Here is a 17,837-nt window from a genome sequence, read left to right as displayed (position 1 = left end):
TCTCACAGTCTCACAGCGTGAAGATTATACTTGTCTGCTGGGTAGAAGTGTGAATTGGTTAATCGAGTTGTAGGTTTGGGAAGAAGAGGAGGGAGAACCCATTCTGCTGTGCCATGTTGTGGAGCACATGCCCTCACAATCCGGAAGACTTTTTCTGTTTGGTATAGCTGTCTCCCACCTTTCGCATCCACACAACACCATCACTCTGTAATTAGGCCAGTGGTGCGGTCTGAACGCGCAAGAGAGAGAGCATCATTGTAGCATTTCTCCTCTGCTCTATGTGGGTTTGGGCATAAAAATGACTTGTTCATTTATAGAATTAAATTGCTGACTAGGCACCTCTATAGCTTCGTGAGTGCAGTCATTTGCTCTGAATACATTTGGGAAACTGGAAATTGCTGCAGATTGCGCTTTGATGTTGGCCTCTTCACTCACCGTGTAAGGAACTCTGATGTACTGACTTGTCAGTTTAATTATGTCAACTAATACAGCTGACATGATGGAGCTTAAGAATGGCTGGGATATCCCTGACCCATCCAAGGGTTGTTAAGACCTGTAAGTGGAGAGGTGCACGTTGGTCTCGCTAAACCTGGGACCAGCTCAGCACTTGGAAATTCAAATCATCATGGCAAGAAAATCTTTGTGGTGTCTAAAAAAAAACACGTTCTCCCCTTATTGTTCGGTTGGCGTGGTCTTCTAACAACACCAAAAACTCCATTGTGCAATAGACAATGCATCATTCTCTAGACTCTTTATATCATTATGTAGCCTATTATTAGATCCGTGAATGTGTGAAGTTACTTCACATAATGATTTACTATTTTGTTTGGATAGAGGATTAAACTGTAGACTGCAAATAGTTAATTGGAGCAATAAATATCAATGCATAGAAACAGACTAATTAACCCTTCTACACAAATAAATAAACTCATTAAAATGATGCTTGAACTAGTGATGAACTAGTGCATGCTTTTGTACCCTCTAGAATACAAAATCTATTTGAACATATTGCAGGCTTGCAGCACCAGCTCTTTAGGTAAACCGAGGATAGCTCAGGATTCAGCAACCTGCATCCTCAGCAGAAGAGGAAAGTCATAACACACTACCCAGTTTTATTCAATTTATATGTAATATTTCTGCATTGGCAACAAAGTCCTGCTAATGAAGTTTAAACCCCAACTGGCTTGATTCTGGCACATTTTACTTCAGTGCAATCTCTTGAAGCAGTAGCAAACATTGCCCCTGAATTTAGGAACAGTGTTTCAGAAAATATTAGAAATACAAATCCAGATTTTGTAGCCTGGCTTATATATAGTTCTTGGGTCTTTTATTGCTTGTAATATATTTTGCATAGTTTCTATTCATTTAAATAGAGTTTTAGTTATTTCATTAATGATTTTTTGCATCCCACAAGATTCTGTTTTAGATTGTTTAGATTGTCATTTACTTTGTTTATTCTGTGAAATGCAAAGATTTTGGACTCAAAATGAAAAAGGGCAATAATAAAAATTTTTTTAGATGACAATTGTGTTGGGTTTTTTTTGCCAGCTGAAAGGAAAGTGTTGCTCTACTTCAGTCTGGACTACAGGGGAGAGGTTCAGGAGCTTACTTTTGACCAGCCACAAGTCCACACTCTCTTTTACGGCAGCTTTCACAAGGTGAGGGAGAGAATGAGAGGATGAGGATCTCCTGATCAGGAAAAAAGAGATTATGATGATGTTCATTATATTGTAAATGGAAATGAAGGTGATTATTAAGCACTGTTCTTGTGTATTTCATTCTTGTGTATTGTGAATGGCAGATTCACCTGTCCATTAGTCAGGTGAGTGTATCCCTGTCAGTGGACTGCCAGAGGGTTGGTGAGAGACCTGCCCGTCCCCTAGGAAACATACCCACTGACGGCTTCGAGATGCTGGGCAAGCTAGTGAGGACTCGAGGGCCACGCAGTGGCTCTGCTGCTGTGAGTAAGCTGCACTGACACAAAATGCAATTTCTGTACACAAAAGGTTATACTGTGGACAGAAAGGAATCATTATAGAAAGAGTTAATATTGTAATTATTTATGCATGGTGTATATAAAGTGTTTCCTCTTGTGCTGTTCCTCAGTTCCAGCTGCAGTCATTTGAGATCATATGTAACATCACCTGGGCCTTAGAGGACACATGCTGTGATCTGCCTGCTCACGTGAGGAACCACACACACATATATGCACACACACAAAACTGTACATAAACTTGGTTGATTGGTAAAAAAATTCAAACTCATTTTAATTCAGAAATGTTCAGTTCACATACTGCAGGCAAATCTGTGGATGTTTGCAACTCCTGAATAACTCCCATGTTTCTCACACCACTCCTATTAATTAACCCAGACTCTCAGTGTTACTCTATGGAGTCTCTCTCCAATATTGTCAATGTTGTCTGTATGTCAGTGTTGTTATCCACCTGTTTGGATTAGTGTTTTGACCATAGCCTGCCTCATGCTTACTGATTCTTGAGATTTTTAAGTCTTGTCTGGTTTATGCCTGTTTGCTGATCCCCTGACCGTTTGCCTGTCTCATGTTTCTCAGTACAAATTTAAACCTAAACAAGCGAGTTTAATGTTGTTAATGTGCATTCTACCATCTTTTTGGCTTCTGCAGAGAGATGAGGAGAGCTGCCCAGCTCTTCCAAACACATGCACCTGCACTTCCAACATCCCAGGAGCCCCTGGGGATACAGGATTGCCTGTAAGTCCACAACACATTTAGATCTTATTAAATATTAAATTTTTTACTGATTTATGATACATGTGTGAGTATATTCTGCTTTTGTCTCAGGGGAAACCTGGTCCTCGTGGGCAGAAGGGGGAAAAAGGAGAGGGAGGCCAAAAGGTATGAATTAAGTGTATCTGCAGCATAGATTTAGTTGTCATATCTATAGTTACAGATGTGCAGATGTGACTATAAAAGGTGAAATAACTAGTCGTGTCTATTCTCTGCTCCACCCTAGGGTGAAATGGGGCCCCCTGGCAAAGCTGGACCAGAGGGCGGCTTAGGTCCTCAGGGGTCCTTGGGCCCTCGTGGTATAACAGTGATGGGAAAAATAGTATGGTCATATATTAGCCACTAAGAAGACATTTTAGCCATGAAGAAGCAATACAGTGCTACATTAAACCTTCTTTGGTATGCCTGTTTCTCTAGGGGCCTCCAGGAATTCGGGGAGAGAAAGGTGAAATGGGTAGGCCTGGGAACCAGGTGAGCCTATAGCCTCCCTTGTTTTATTGGGAAAAAAAACTATTCATACACAATGTTTTGTATTTCACCTTTGTCATCATCCTTTTTTAAGGGTTTGCCAGGACCACCTGGCCCAAAAGGAGAAGTCGGAAATCCAGGACCAAAGGCAAGTCTACCTCCTTCAACAACACTTAGCGCTATATTGTGTAGGATGACTATTGCATCATGGGAGAAAAACTAGTTTATAATATGATGTTCCTGAGCTGCTGTGTATCACCCTAAAATCTTATAATAGTATGTCACAGTCAGTGCTGTGTCAGAGTTCTCAGGTCGAAATTGCTAGAAAAATTGTACACATACGTCATAGGCCAGTTCAAACGTCACACATCATCATGGTCCAGGGTTAGGCACGAAAAGTTAGACTACATGGTGACTGGACGGAGCCGGCAGCCAATCAGGGAGGCAGGAAGTGTAAAAAAACAAGATTCAAAAAGTCCAGTACTATACTGTAAGATTACGATTCAGGCCTGATGGAGTTTTATTTTTTTTTCTTGTTGAACAGGTAAGGAATTTATTTGTGTCCTATAATTAAGTCCTCACTTATTAAATATATAATTAAGTCCTCACTTATATTGAGCATGTATGAGTGATTCAAGCCCTCTTCCCCTTTTTATGCTCTGTTGGGATAGGATAGGATAATAAAATATATAGAGAACACAGATCGGATTAAAAAAAAAAATTGTAAATGACCAGGCATTATAGTTGTGTAAAATACAGTGTAGAGAACAAAACTGTAAAGCCATATTTTATCTGGGTACCTAGAGTTGCCAGGCTAGCTGCATGGCCTCACAGCTGTGAGATTAATCCATGAAGAAGAGAGAGCGTAAATAGCTGCAGGATGCATGTTCAGGTGTGCCAGTTATGGCCCAGTTATGGTGTGTCTGGTTCAGCCACCAAACCGCTACGGCACAATGCAGACCCACTTCTAGCTACACCCCACCTGCTACAAATAATCTTTTTTTGTTTCATACATTTAATTCTTGCTGTCCATTTTTCTCACTAGGGAACCAGAGGTGTAGAGGGTAATATAGGACCCCCAGGGACTACAGGGCCAAGGGTAAGATAGCAAAACCACACTGTCTGTGTTCACACAGACTTGATATGTGAATTCATACTTTTCCATAGATTTCATCACAGCTTTATTGAATCAGTTTTCTATCTTGTTCTTGCAGGGCTTCCAGGGTATACCAGGCCATCCAGGACCTGTCGGAGAAAGGGGGCTGCTAGGACCTGTAGGGCCCTCAGTGAGTATCTTAGCAAGTGAAAATATCTTTAATACAGTCAAATTCTAAACTTAATATAAGATTTTTGTTTATTTAATTTCTAGACTTTTTTTTTTTTTTTACTAATTTCAAGCTTGAAATAGTTTTGTTCTCTTGGCAATAATTTTGCTCATTTTAACTATTTATTTCAAGAAAGATGCAAAATTATATGCCAATAAAACAAGACAATTTACAGCTTGAAATTAGTAAAAATATCTAGAAATAGGTTTAACAATCTTATATTTGGTTTATTGTAATCTTATAATAGGAAATACTAGATCAATTTGATTAAATACACTTGCTAAAATGTCGTTTTTTTGCCGTGTGCTTGTAACCAGTAACATGATGGGTTACTAATCTTTAATTAGTAAAAATGTAGTTTAAGAAAATGAAGTGAATAAAAACCACCAATAGGAGGAGGGCACAGGATTACACAAAACTCACGGGACAGATGCAAATACAGTAGTGGCAATGGTGTAACAAGTAAAAATATGTGGAGTTTAAAAGAACAGAGGTTTGTTGAGTTGTAGCAGCAGAGAGAATGTTTCTTTGAACGTCCTATTTTACCCAGCCACAAATGACACCAAACTTTTTTCTTTGCCTTTTAAAGCATGTTTTCTCTATTCATAACATTGCCACTGTTATCCTGAGGGTTTCATTCTGTTTATAGCCTTTTTTTGAGCCTGAATCATGCTGATTGATGATGTAAGCCCAACATAGTAATTTTCTTTCATCGCAGGTCTATCGTTAGAGGATCTTCATCATGTAATGTGACCTGTAGAACACATTTTATCACATAATCTGTTATAGAATTCAGCCAAGATTTCTTCTTGTGCAGTGTGACAAGTAATAATCTTAAAAGACTGCTGAAATCACGCAGAATAAAAGCAGCTTAAGAGCTACTTGTTACAGTGCTCCTAAATGAAGTATAATTATTGGCTGACTAATGTAGACCTGGAGTTCCCATTATTGGCTTAAGTGCATGTAAACAAGTTGATCAAATTATTATTAAAACAGTGGTTGTAGTGTGCATGTGCATGTTACCAGTCCTTTTTATTTTGTTCTCATTAAAAGCTGCCTTGGTCCTTTAGATTGGAATAATTTAAATTAAAGTTGAGGTCTTTTTTTATTATTAGGGACTTCCTGGGATTAAAGGTGAGAGAGGAGAGAAGGTAAGTTAAATGCACAGTATCTCTCCCTGTATACTCACCATTCATCTTCTTGAAAGAAAGCTTTGATGGTATTTTGTGATGTACTGTGAGTCTGTACTTCGTTTAATAGGGAGAGCCACAGTCTCTTGCCATCATCTACGACCTTGTCAGTCAGGCCTGTGAAAAGCTAGTGCACGGTATGTTTCAAAGTCCTTTCCAAAGTCCTTTTCACAGTCCTTTTCTTTTTCCAAGGTTATTCTTTGCCCCTTTTCTATTTAAAATATGATTTAAGAAATAAGCATTATGTTGTTGTTTTTGTGGATGTAGTTTGGGTTTCTGTCATTCACTTATTCACTTGTTATGTTATTGTGTCATAGACGAAGTGCTTAAGTTAGATGCCTTTCTAAATGAGATTCGTCGGAATCCTGTGCCCGTTGAGGAGCCTGTTGGACCTCCAGGCGAGCCTGGAATCCCAGGTGGTAAAGGACCCCCAGGACCCAGAGGTCCTCCGGGGCGACAAGGAAATAGAGGGGATCCAGGCAGACCAGGGTATCCTGGTGAGCAGGGTAAGACTTCAGTAGACTCGTAGGGTGGTCATTCTGGGTAGTTGTTAACAGTCGAGTTATCAGACGTGTAAATTAATTAGTCCAATTACTACACTGACCTCTGTTTCTGTTGTAGGACGCAGGGGTTTGCCTGGTGAGAAAGGAGAGCCAGGCTCTAATGTCCAGGGACCACCAGGAATAAAGGGTTTTTCAGGTATCAAAAGCAGACATCTCGGCCAAAAATAAATACATAATAAATTATATAATTTGGCCAAAAATTATATAAAATTACATAATTTGGCCAAAAATAAATACATAAAAATGAGGAAAAAACACAAAGACTGCACTCATCGAGCATTCAAATTTTTAAAAGCTCTAAATTAGAATGAATAAAAAGCTCTATATAAGTTAAATAAAACAGATACACCTGCATATTGAGAGTTCCCATGAACAGCTACCAAATGCAAATTCAACACCTGGAATCAATTCTGGACCTTTTATCTCCTTAATTTGTCATGAAATAAGGAGGAAAGAGGCCTCACCTGGCCATGAAACTGTTTATCAGTCAATTGCCCAATTACTTTTGAGTCTGCGAAAATGGAGGGACCGTGAACATGGCTGTAATTCCTAAACGGTTAATGCAATAATTTTATTAAACCCTCTGAATTAAAGCTGAAAGTCTACACTTCAATCATATTTTGATTGCTTCATTTCAAATCCATTGTGGTGGTACAAAATTATGAAAATTGTGTCACAGTCCAAATAATTATGGACCTGACTGTAAGTTACTAAATAATTCAAACATGGTTTCATTTTATATATTCTGAAGCCATGTGTTTGAGCTGCATCACTTTGAACCATTGCAACTTGGGAGTTGCTGTTGTCTGAACATTAAAGATGCAATAGCCATTTTTTTTTAATTCATACTAGATATCTTTTTTCATTACAAAGTAAAAAAGGACAGCGACAGCACTCATGACCATCCTCATAAGTCATTATGAGACGAATTTTGCATGTTCATAGTGTTATAATGTCGCTTTCAAACATTGACGTGTGGGAGAGGGAGACACTCGCACCGTGTGTAGTGTCCATGTACTATCAAACAGTATCATTCATAGGTTTAGAGTGTTTTGTGTGTTTAACACCTATTTTTCAAGTTAAGTCAAGTAGATCTTTATTTCATCACAGCCATATACAACATGCAGGTGTTTTGTTTGGAACACCGATATTTTATCACAGTCATTCAAAATTAGGCTACAAAAAAATTAGTGTCACAAGGTTCATGAGTCAAATTACTATGTTCACCTATAGGCAGAATACAACATCAGCTTAGTGTTAGCTTATGTAAATGTTGCTTTGCTTGTTGATTGATTGATAAAATTGAAATATTTACCATATATTGAAAATATGTTGAACTTCAGATAATTTTAGCTCGAAGTCTACTCAAAAGATGTAGTTTGTTATGCTTAAGATGTTTCTATACCAATAAATTTCATGTACATTCAAAGATATATTAAAAGACTGTGGCTTGCAATTTTACAGTGTAATGGATCTGGCTAATTTCTTCATTCATCATATTTCTGGCCCTGAAATTTGCTTCATCCACAGCCAGAAGCCTTTGCTTCTTTTTCTTTGAGAGGCATCCATACTTTCAATAGAGGGGATGAGATTGATTGGGCGATTTGTAGTTCACTTCACAGTCAGCAAAGGGTTCTAAAACTTACAAACTGCTCCTTTAATATTTAAAAATTTTTTTAGATTTAATCCATTCACCTCAAGGCCTTATAGACTATCTGTAATTGTCTGAGTGTTTGAGTATGTGTGTGATATGAGATAGTCCATACTTATCAGTATTGGCCTTGGTTTGGGTTTCATCAGGAACTCCAGGAGAAAGCAAGATGGGGACACAAGGCCCTCGAGGTGAAGATGGTAAACCAGGTATCCCTGGCATTCCCGGAGCTATAGGACAGCCAGGTGAGATTGGCCCCCCTGGTGTGTGCGACAGCAGCGGCTGCCATCGAGGCCCTTCACCTGCAGGTACGTATAGATTCTGTTCCTGCTATGGACACTGTGCATCATCTATTCATGTCCTCTTGTAAATAATACTATTATTCATTACCTGGTTTTATTTTTTAATTTTCAGAGGATCCATACTATGGATACCAACCTTGATCCAAACATAAGGACTATCTAAGCAGTTACCATCAGAGAGCAACTTTCACCAAATATTATAGAGGCACTTCAGGATGTCATATTCAGATGGATCTCCATGCAAAGGACATGTTTTATCATATTTATAAACATGACTGGAACTTCCTCAATGCGTGAGCCTTCAGACTGGCTCTTCTTTTTTTTAAATGAGATCTTCATAATCTTTGATCGTCCTTTGTTCCATATACAGGCATTTTACGCCTGTTTTATTTTAATATTTTCTCTTCTTTCTCTAATCTTCTGGACATAACCATTGCCATGGATCACAAGACAAAAATTCTTGAGCAGGACTCATTATGTGCTACAAGGCGGAGATGCCATTTGTGTCATATGGGGAATTTACTACAAAAATGCCAATTTCGCACTGAGAATGTTTTTGGCTGGTATTTTACCAATACTGTGGTTTATTTTGTTGTATTTATGCACTACACTGTGTGTGTTTTTTTACTGATATGTTGTTGAAGGCATATTAATACTATCACCTGTTTGCGTACTGATTTTAACTGCCTCAAAATAATTTTGTAACTAAACGGAATTGTATGAAATAATCATGAAACAAGACTGTGATAAATTTGTGATGTCTTACTGATCTGCATAAGGCCTATTTTACTTGATAGTGTCTAAAATTCTTTTAGCACAGTTAACACTATGTATATTCGTTCTAATGCCATATTACTGTTTAAATAGTAATATTTCTATCTAAAATCTCTCCTACAGTGTGTGTGTATATTTGTGTGTAGAAATGAGCATAAGTAAATCACTGTCTATGAAACAAAACTATATTTTAAATAATAAAAATATTTCTACTACGACACCGAATTTTTTTCACCAGTAAACAGCACCTTCCTTACATAGTAATACAAATATTTCTTGATACAGTCTGTATTCTGTAAATGGGAAAAACTTATTAATCACATTTAAACTACATTTACATTTAGCAGACACCCTTATCCAGAATGACTTACACGATTACTTTGTAGTCTCTATCAAAAATACATCCTCATGCTAGTTCACTAGTTAAGCGACCAAGAGTATCATTAATCTAAAAACCCTGTTGTGAAGGTTAGTACAGTATGAAAAAATGTAAGACAATGATTTTTAATTAATTACTTAAATAAAGTGCTAAATGCTTGGTAAAGAGGTAGTTTAACCTTTCTAAAGCACAGAGGAAGAGTGGGTGATTATAAAGATAGTGCTTATGCACTGAGTGATTATAGAGATGCTGATTATCCAGTAGGTGATTAGGCCTATACAGAGGGGAAAAACAGGAAATGGAAAATGGTCTGGTGATTATAAATGAGTGATTGATAGAGAGGGAAAACCCATAGGCAATTAGGAAATGTGTGTGAGTAATGCTTATACACTATCTGGCCAAACGTTTGTGGATACCTGACCATCATAAAAGAAACAGGTTAGTGTGCATACATCCAAAATGTTTTAACAGCTGCCCGGCCAAAAACCAAAAGAAATCATGGACGGAACCATGATTGATACTTGGCCATCACACCCGTCACACCCATCACACCCAAAGTGTTGCCACAAACTTGGAAGCACACAATTGTCTACAAAGTTTTTGTATAATTAAGATTTCACTTCACTGGAACTAAGGAGCCCAAAACTGTTCCAGGCTGTTACAAAGCGAGAGCCATAGAGACATGGTTTTCCAAGGCTGCAGTGGAAGAACTCGAGCGGCCTCACAAAGCTCTGACCTCAACCCCAATGAAGACTTTTGGGATGAACAGGAATGCCGACTGAGCCCCAAGCCTGCTTGCCAGACGTCAGCGCCCAACCTCACTAATGCTCTTGTGGCTGGATGCAAACAAATCCCCACAGCCATGCTCCAAAATCTAGTGGAAAGTCTTCCCTGAAGAGTGGAGGCTGTTATAGCTACCAAGGGCCAAATTAATGCCCATGGTTTTGGAATGGGATGTTCAACAAACACATATGGGTGTGAAAGTGTCCACATACTTTTTGCCATATAGTGTATGTAAGGTTAAATAATATGCATTTCCATTATCACTTGTTGTATTATCCTTAAACTTCTGTCGTATTTAGCATGTAATACTATGAAATTACAGTATTTCCTTAAGATAGACAGTCGGTACACCAAACTCTATCCTGCTCGGAACCAATGATAAGCTCTGTAGGTTCCACCGGAAAACTCTGGCGGAAACACCCGGTAGTACAACATAGAATCCAACATGGCGAGTCGCAAGAGCAAGAAGAAAACTCCGGAAGAGGCTGACAAATATTCAGTGCTGTTGCCGACATACAACGAACGGGAGAATTTACCCCTCATCGTGTGGCTGCTGGTGAAATATTTTGGCGAAAGGTGAACTAATTATTGCGTTCGTCGAAGCTGCTGAGCTATTCAGTGTAGCCTGCTAGTTTCTGGTTGAATCCCAAATGTGTCCGTAGGTGAATATTTAGGGCACTGTATAGGGTGTATAATCATTTATTTCAAGCCCTAAGAAGTGCGCATATGTAGACACTAGGGAGCTATTTGGTATTCGGCATATAGCTTCTACTAGGCAGCTAGTTAATGATGAGCTGTCACTGAACTCGAAAACAGAAGCGTCGGTTTAACCAAGATAAGCCATAAATAAATAAATTGCGATAACCTTGATATAAATGTCATAGTATGCGGTTTCAAACGTAGAGTGTGCATTAGCTTTACAAGTCATTTTAGCATGCTAACTAACTGAATGTATTGCTGTATGTAGCGGCTACAACTACGAGATTATTGTGATCGATGACGGAAGCCCTGATGGGACACTGCAGATTGCGGAGCAGCTACAGAAAATCTACGGAGAGGATAAGATTGTGAGTGACAGTTAATATTGCTGTGATGCTGTGCTATACGCTGATATATACTGATAGAATAACTGTTTGTTTTCTGTTTTGTCTTTGTTTTTTTTTTGTTTTTTTTTTCCAGGTCCTGAGACCAAGAGCAAAGAAATTAGGTTTAGGTGAGTGAGCACAAAGTGCATCTGGGGTTTTCAAGAAAAATCCATTGACCTGTTGGTCTATTTTCACTTTGGTGAACATTTTCCAACATTACCCACAATGCCGTTTGACTACCCGCTGATGGTAGCACGAGTGCTGCATTGGAAATAGGAAGTCAGAGCTCGGAATGACGTCATTTTCGACCTCTATGCATTTAAGTTACAAAGTGGAAGAAATAAACACGGACACTTCCAAGTTCATCTTTTGTTAGCAGCAAGCTAGCCAACTAACTGTGATGAGTGATGTATATTTTCGTTAGCACCCAGGTGAGGATGGGTTCCCTTTTGAGTCTGGTTCCTCTCAAGGTTTCTTCCTCATGAAATCTCAGGGAGCTTTTCCTTGCCACCATCGCCACTGGCTTGCTCATTAGGGATAAATTCACATATTTACAATTTATTTTGGTTGACCTTAATTTGAATCTATTTATTTCTGTAAAGCTGCTTTGTGACAATGTCCATTGTTTAAAGCGCTATACAAATAAAATTGAATTTAATTTTCCTCAACTGTAGTCAATATGATAGATTTAGCAAGCGAACGTATCTGTGTGATCTAAAGCAAATACTTTACTTGTACATACAGGGCTCATTTAAAGTTAAGAAGTGCTACTTTGTCTTTTGGTTTCAGATAGATAGATAGATAGATAGATAGATGGATAGATCACATTATTCATCCCAGAGGGAAATTTACTTATTACAGCAGCACAGAGAGTTAGAAGTATTCTTAAAAGTAATTTAACATTATAAATGAAGCAAAATAAGAATAAACACACACACACACACACACACACACATATATATATATATATATATATATATATATATATATATATATATATATATATATATATATATGAAGAATACAGTGTAAGAATGTGATATGGTAGTACAGTGGGGTGTAAACTTCACTTGCTGAACTCGGAGTTGAGGAGACCATCCCAAGTTCCAGAGTAGGAATTCCGAGTTGAGGGGGACTTTTTCTTTGAATTTTCCTAGCTGGAGGTTACAAGTTACAATCTCCATACCTCTGGAGGCAAAATTGCAACATGTACTTCCCTGATAAAGGCCACCAGAATCACCCCCTCAACTTGCAATTGCAACTCATCAACTTGTGATAGTCTTCTCAACTACCAGTTCCTTCCCTGTTTACGGAGTGACGTCAAATCTACATAGAGCACAGTGTGAACAGTGTAAAGGCACCATTCTCTACTTTTAAATTAGTTTAAAGCAGTATTGACTTTAGATCAGTTAATATACCGAACCAGTACTTGGTTGAATCTATAACATTGAATATAATAATTGCAGTTTTGAGAAGATAATCATGAGATCATGATAGTTATCACTAACTGTAGCTGGCTAGCTTGTTGCAGACGCTACTTGCTGTTCTCTACTGTTTTGCTGTACTGCAATTTCAGTCCAAAATGTTGCAGAAATGTTTAAGCTTCACTATAGGTGTGAACTACTCAGGCCTGTAACTCTACAAATACGGTTAAAGTAGCTTTTTCTGAGCTTTAGGCTCTGACAGATCAAACAAAAGACCCAGTTTCAGAGGCTTCCGTGTTTTTTTTTTTTCACTTCGTATGTCAGATGGGCCGAGGTGGGAAATGATGTTATTGCGACTTACAGATTACCAATTACAAGGTACCATGAAGGCAGGATTTAGTTCATCTCTACCTAAAGAGAGTGATGCAGCAGCTCTTTAGTCCTTTAGTCTGTCCAGCTCTCTCACCTCCTCATCTCAAACAGATAAGGTTCAAGGCTTCTACTTTCAACATCCTCTGCTATAACTGAGCACAACTACACTGTAAAGCTGCTCTGCCTTCTGGAAATTGGAGTCCAATTTGGCGTTCCAGTTGGCTCTTGTTATCTCTCATATGTCTATGTTGGACTTCTCATTAGCATGACACTAAACATTAGTGATTGTTATCCCTTTGTTTGAGATCGGTGAAGTAAGCGCTATTGTAACTGCGCCAGCAGTGTCACCCTGTGACATCAGCATTGCAAACAACCACTGACTTCTTGTGGGAATAATAAAAAAAAAAACAGCACCAATGAACAAATTAGCTCCAGGTAATGGCTAAACACATTACACATATTTCAGTAAACACATATTCACTATGTTTCAGGGCAGAGCTTTGAGTTTTAACTTCTCAAGCACACATTAGTTTCATCCTATTAGTAGCACTGGATTGCAGAGTCATTACGTAGAACTGTGTAAACTGTCTAATGGGGTTTTAATTGCATTTCAGGGACTGCGTACATCCACGGCATTAAGCATGCTACTGGAAACTTCATTATCATTATGGATGCTGATCTGTCCCATCATGTAAGGACAAAAAAAATAGATTGCTTTTTTCTGTCTGGTTTAATTATGATCCTTTTTAAGACTGCTTGTAAAATTATTTGAGTTCACTGTATTATAACACAGATGTTTGACTTTATTCATGCAATTTTTTTTTTCTTTTTTGCAGCCAAAATTTATTCCAGAATTTATTGAGTAAGTTCTAAGCTACATTGTTGTACAAGACTATGTTTTTTATTAAATTAAATGAATGCCCATGGCAGTTGATTTTAACCTGATATAGTCTGTATATCACACTGTTTTGTGTTTGGCGTGTAGAAAACAGAAAGAAGGTGGATATGACCTAGTGTCTGGAACGAGGTATAGAGGCGATGGAGGTGTGTATGGATGGGACCTGCGCCGAAAGCTCATTAGGTGACTTGTTCCCTACACTGACTACCTCCAGATGTGTACTTAAGCACTTTAGAGTTCAAATGAAACCGTCAGAATGAGACCACAGTGCAGAATGTTACCTTTAGTTCTGCTGTGGTGTATCTGGGCGTGCATGTACTGTTTTGGAATAATTTTCTATTCAACTACTCTTTTAGCTAGTAGTGGAACAATTAGCTGAACAGTGTCTTTCATTGGTTAGATACTTTGTGAAAATGTGTGAAAGCTGTGACAGTTGAGTTTTAACTGGAACTCTACTTCAGAGTCAATACACCTATACATTACTCAAATGATTTTCTTTTTTCCATCATTTATACTCGGAGCTCAGAAATTTATTACAAACGAGACACACACAAAATATATATATATATATATATATATATATATATATATATATATATATATATGACCTTCTGTGAATTTAATATCACACTCTGCAGCTATTGATTAAACTTTTTGATCGGTCGATTGATTGTTCTTTATAGAACTCAAGTGCTACATATCCAACCTGAGCTTTTATTACTCTATCTCATCCCTACTCCTTTGTACTTCCTTATGTCTGTCTTTAGCCGAGGGGCGAATTTCATCACACAAGTGCTGCTGAGACCCGGAGCATCAGATCTGACCGGGAGCTTTAGGTAGGAGGAATTTTTTCAGAACTATTTTCTGTCTTGATGACCCCAAACCAACATGTTTTGAATAGTTGTGGTGTGTTTACATTTGACTAATTCATTGCTACATGAACAGTGATGAGACACTGTTGCTTATCATATTTCTTTTACTTTCCCAGGCTGTATAAGAAAGAGGTGCTGGAGCAGCTGGTAGAGCATTGTGTGTCTAAAGGCTATGTTTTCCAGATGGAGATGATTGTTCGTGCTAGACAGCTAGGCTACACCATCGGAGAGGTTAGCTATTCTGCTATTTATGTTTGTTATTACTTGACGTCTTATTGACAAAATGCCAAACCAGACAGGGCATTTGGGAAAATTATGAAATTTGGGCTGATGATTAAAATGTCATATTCACAGCTGGTAAACAGTTAAATTGACATGTTCAAAACTGAAAATATAACATATAAGGGAATTCCATTTGTTTGTTTTTTTTACACTGTGAATAAGCTGCAAGGGGAAGGTATGAAAAGGAAGCAAAATACTAACTTGTGTTTAAATTACTATAATGCACAAATAGATTACTGGACAATAAAGGACAACAAATTTTAGTGGATAAGTTCTACTTTAAAATATCACTGTTCACTGACAGGAGAGAATAATGTTTGTTGAGCAGTTTTATTATATCAGCTAAATAAGGAATAAAACACTTATAACAGGATAAGTTTTGTATATGCTGGACATGGTGTTACAGGAAAATAATCAACCACGGCGTGGAGTGATGCAATCTGAGCTGAAGCAGAGTTACTGTGCATTTTCCAATAACAGCATGTCCCATAGTGTTTTATTACTCTTATACCACAACAATTTGCCAACGATTACATTTTTTTTGTTTATTAAACCATGACGTCACGTTCAGTGTTGTGGAACGTTAAAGAAACAAGAATCAAGTTGGTTCCTGTTATCACTTACGTTATATTACCTATAAACATTCTTTCCTTAACTAGCCAGCCTTTTTTTCTCCTGAAGTTAATATACAGCTTGTTACGTTACCAAGAAGCTACAAAGTCCTCCATCTTGAAGACTTTTCCATGTTAAAAAAAATCAAAACTTCAAGTTACAGCTTTAGATCTGAATGGTCCAATTCGCTAGCACTGGAGTCTCCTTCCAAAAATGCTAATTAATGTCAGAAAACTTCGCCATATCAACAGTTACACACTGTTTTGTTTAAAGATCCATTTACACTATATGACCAGAAGTATGTGGACACCTGACCATGGCACTCATAGGTGCATTTTGAACATCCCATTCCAAAAGCAAGCCATTGATATAGACTTGGTACCCCTTTGCAGCTGTAATAACCGCCATTCTTCTGGGAAGGCTTTCCACTAGATTTTGAGTGTGGTTGTGGGGAGTTCTTCCATACCACCCTCGGCAAACTGTAATTTCTGAATTCTGGCTGTTTGTGCACACAGTGCTCTCGTAAACATAAATGCTGTTATGTTATTTTATTCTACAGGTTCCAATCTCATTTGTGGACCGTGTTTATGGAGAGTCCAAACTGGGAGGAAATGAAATCGTCTCTTTCCTGAAAGGATTACTTACACTTTTCGCCACAACATGACTCAGTCGCTGGCTCTATGGTTCGCTGTGTGGTGTGGCAAGTTTAAAAAAAAAAAAAAAAAAAAAAAAAAAAAAAAAACCTCCTTCACAGCCACACTGCACTCACCTGCTACACTCTGCCTAATGGTTGTAGTGTAATTAAAGATCCCATGTTTACAAACTGTAGCTAGCACAACAAATTATGATCTGAAGTGGAGTCTGATGTTCTGCGTTGACCAGTTTTTAATGGTTCATTTTAGGAAAGGGCTTCTTTTCTGATCGCATAACCTGCCACAGTTTGTAGATATGCTTGCGTTTACTTACTTAGTCTGTGTAGTGCTGTTCAAAGCACATGCACCCCATCAGTCTCAGAATTGGTATCAGGACCAAATTTGCATGAATTATGCAAGAAATTGTATCATTATTGAGATTCAAAAACTAAAAAAATATATATCTTTTTGAATTTCCTGTGGTTAACGTGTGTTTTGTTGTAAGATGCTGAGTCAGATGTTACAAGAGATGTTATATTTTGAGCAGCATCAGTATGAAAAGGTGAGAAGAGAAGAATGCTGAAATACATGATGTTGCTGATAAATAAAAAATTTTCCACAAAGGTATCTTCTGTTTCTCTGTTAATGGAAAGTGGTTGTATAACGTCATGCTCCAGTGAGCATACGGTTGCACACCTGAGCCCAGTTTTGGAATTGGATCGACTCATTTCATTCCTGCAGTGTCAATGGATTTTTCATTTGGTAGACAATTAAAACATTTTCCAAAATATCTGAGCCCTTTAAAGTGTTACACTCACCAAATATAAAAAGGAAACACAAATACGCCAAATTGATCGTATGTGGCATACACAAATATGTTGTATATGTTTTCGATTTTATTTATGATTTGAGATATATGAGGTGTAGGTGCAGCGTTCAAGAGCCCAAGACATTCCCATGTGAATATCAAATTGCTCTAAAACAGCAGGAGGGTAATTTGCATTACTTAGTGTACTTACAGGATTTAATCTTATTCCAGTGTACTAATATGTCATTTACACCTTCATTAGGCTGTGAGTGAGGATTAGCACATTCAGGCTGTTAGTTTCATTATACAGTCTATAAGCTCCCATAACATTTCCATAAGGAATAAATTTGTTAAGATATATATATATTTTTTTGAATGGCTGTTTTACAGAGGATCTTACACTGATGACAGTATCTCTGTGCATTTATTAACCATGTAAGGCAAAGTTTGTCTGCATGCATCATCACTAGGATAACTTGGGGCATCCCTACAGGATTTGTAGGTCTGATACCCCAGCACTTCACGTCTAAAAGTAGTCCCGGCAACTAGCGCGCAAAAGCAGCACAGCGCCACCACCTGAACTGAGTACTGAGGCACTGTATACATCCGACTCTCCGCGGGGGTAGATACCCAGTGCAGAATTGACGCATCGC

At 38.0% G+C, this 17,837-nt stretch overlaps 2 protein-coding genes across 4 annotated transcripts in view; both read left to right on the top strand.

The window, feature by feature from the left end:
• Positions 1-9,252, top strand: part of LOC113530527 (solute carrier family 35 member C2) — a 50,652-nt gene extending 41,400 nt beyond the window's left edge. For all 3 annotated transcript variants that reach the window (XM_053240990.1, XM_034311721.2, XM_026920643.3), the window contains 16 exons: positions 1,549-1,658; positions 1,802-1,960; positions 2,107-2,184; positions 2,642-2,728; positions 2,819-2,872; positions 2,991-3,086; positions 3,182-3,235; positions 3,327-3,380; positions 4,278-4,331; positions 4,447-4,518; positions 5,673-5,708; positions 5,818-5,884; positions 6,065-6,253; positions 6,369-6,446; positions 8,111-8,269; positions 8,376-9,252. In XM_053240990.1, the coding sequence (XP_053096965.1) occupies positions 1,549-1,658; positions 1,802-1,960; positions 2,107-2,184; positions 2,642-2,728; positions 2,819-2,872; positions 2,991-3,086; positions 3,182-3,235; positions 3,327-3,380; positions 4,278-4,331; positions 4,447-4,518; positions 5,673-5,708; positions 5,818-5,884; positions 6,065-6,253; positions 6,369-6,446; positions 8,111-8,269; positions 8,376-8,404 (1,376 nt within the window). In that variant the 3' untranslated portion in view covers positions 8,405-9,252. The remainder of the gene's footprint in view (positions 1-1,548; positions 1,659-1,801; positions 1,961-2,106; positions 2,185-2,641; positions 2,729-2,818; positions 2,873-2,990; positions 3,087-3,181; positions 3,236-3,326; positions 3,381-4,277; positions 4,332-4,446; positions 4,519-5,672; positions 5,709-5,817; positions 5,885-6,064; positions 6,254-6,368; positions 6,447-8,110; positions 8,270-8,375) is intronic.
• Positions 9,253-10,595: 1,343 nt separating this feature from the next.
• dpm1 (dolichyl-phosphate mannosyltransferase subunit 1, catalytic) lies at positions 10,596-16,999 on the top strand. The gene is made up of 9 exons (XM_026920247.3): positions 10,596-10,775; positions 11,167-11,266; positions 11,379-11,412; positions 13,695-13,771; positions 13,917-13,942; positions 14,066-14,161; positions 14,746-14,814; positions 14,967-15,081; positions 16,304-16,999. Exons 1-9 carry the CDS (start codon positions 10,645-10,647, stop codon positions 16,406-16,408), a joined length of 753 nt encoding a protein of 250 aa, XP_026776048.1. The 5' UTR covers positions 10,596-10,644; the 3' UTR covers positions 16,409-16,999.
• The last annotated feature ends 838 nt before the right edge of the window (positions 17,000-17,837 follow it).

This window comes from Pangasianodon hypophthalmus, chromosome 16 (genome assembly GCF_027358585.1).
Source record: "Pangasianodon hypophthalmus isolate fPanHyp1 chromosome 16, fPanHyp1.pri, whole genome shotgun sequence".
In the NCBI taxonomy this organism is placed as follows: domain Eukaryota; kingdom Metazoa; phylum Chordata; class Actinopteri; order Siluriformes; family Pangasiidae; genus Pangasianodon; species Pangasianodon hypophthalmus.
The sequence above is the reverse complement of the archived record's forward strand: the minus strand, read 5'-3'. Positions and strand labels throughout refer to the sequence as shown.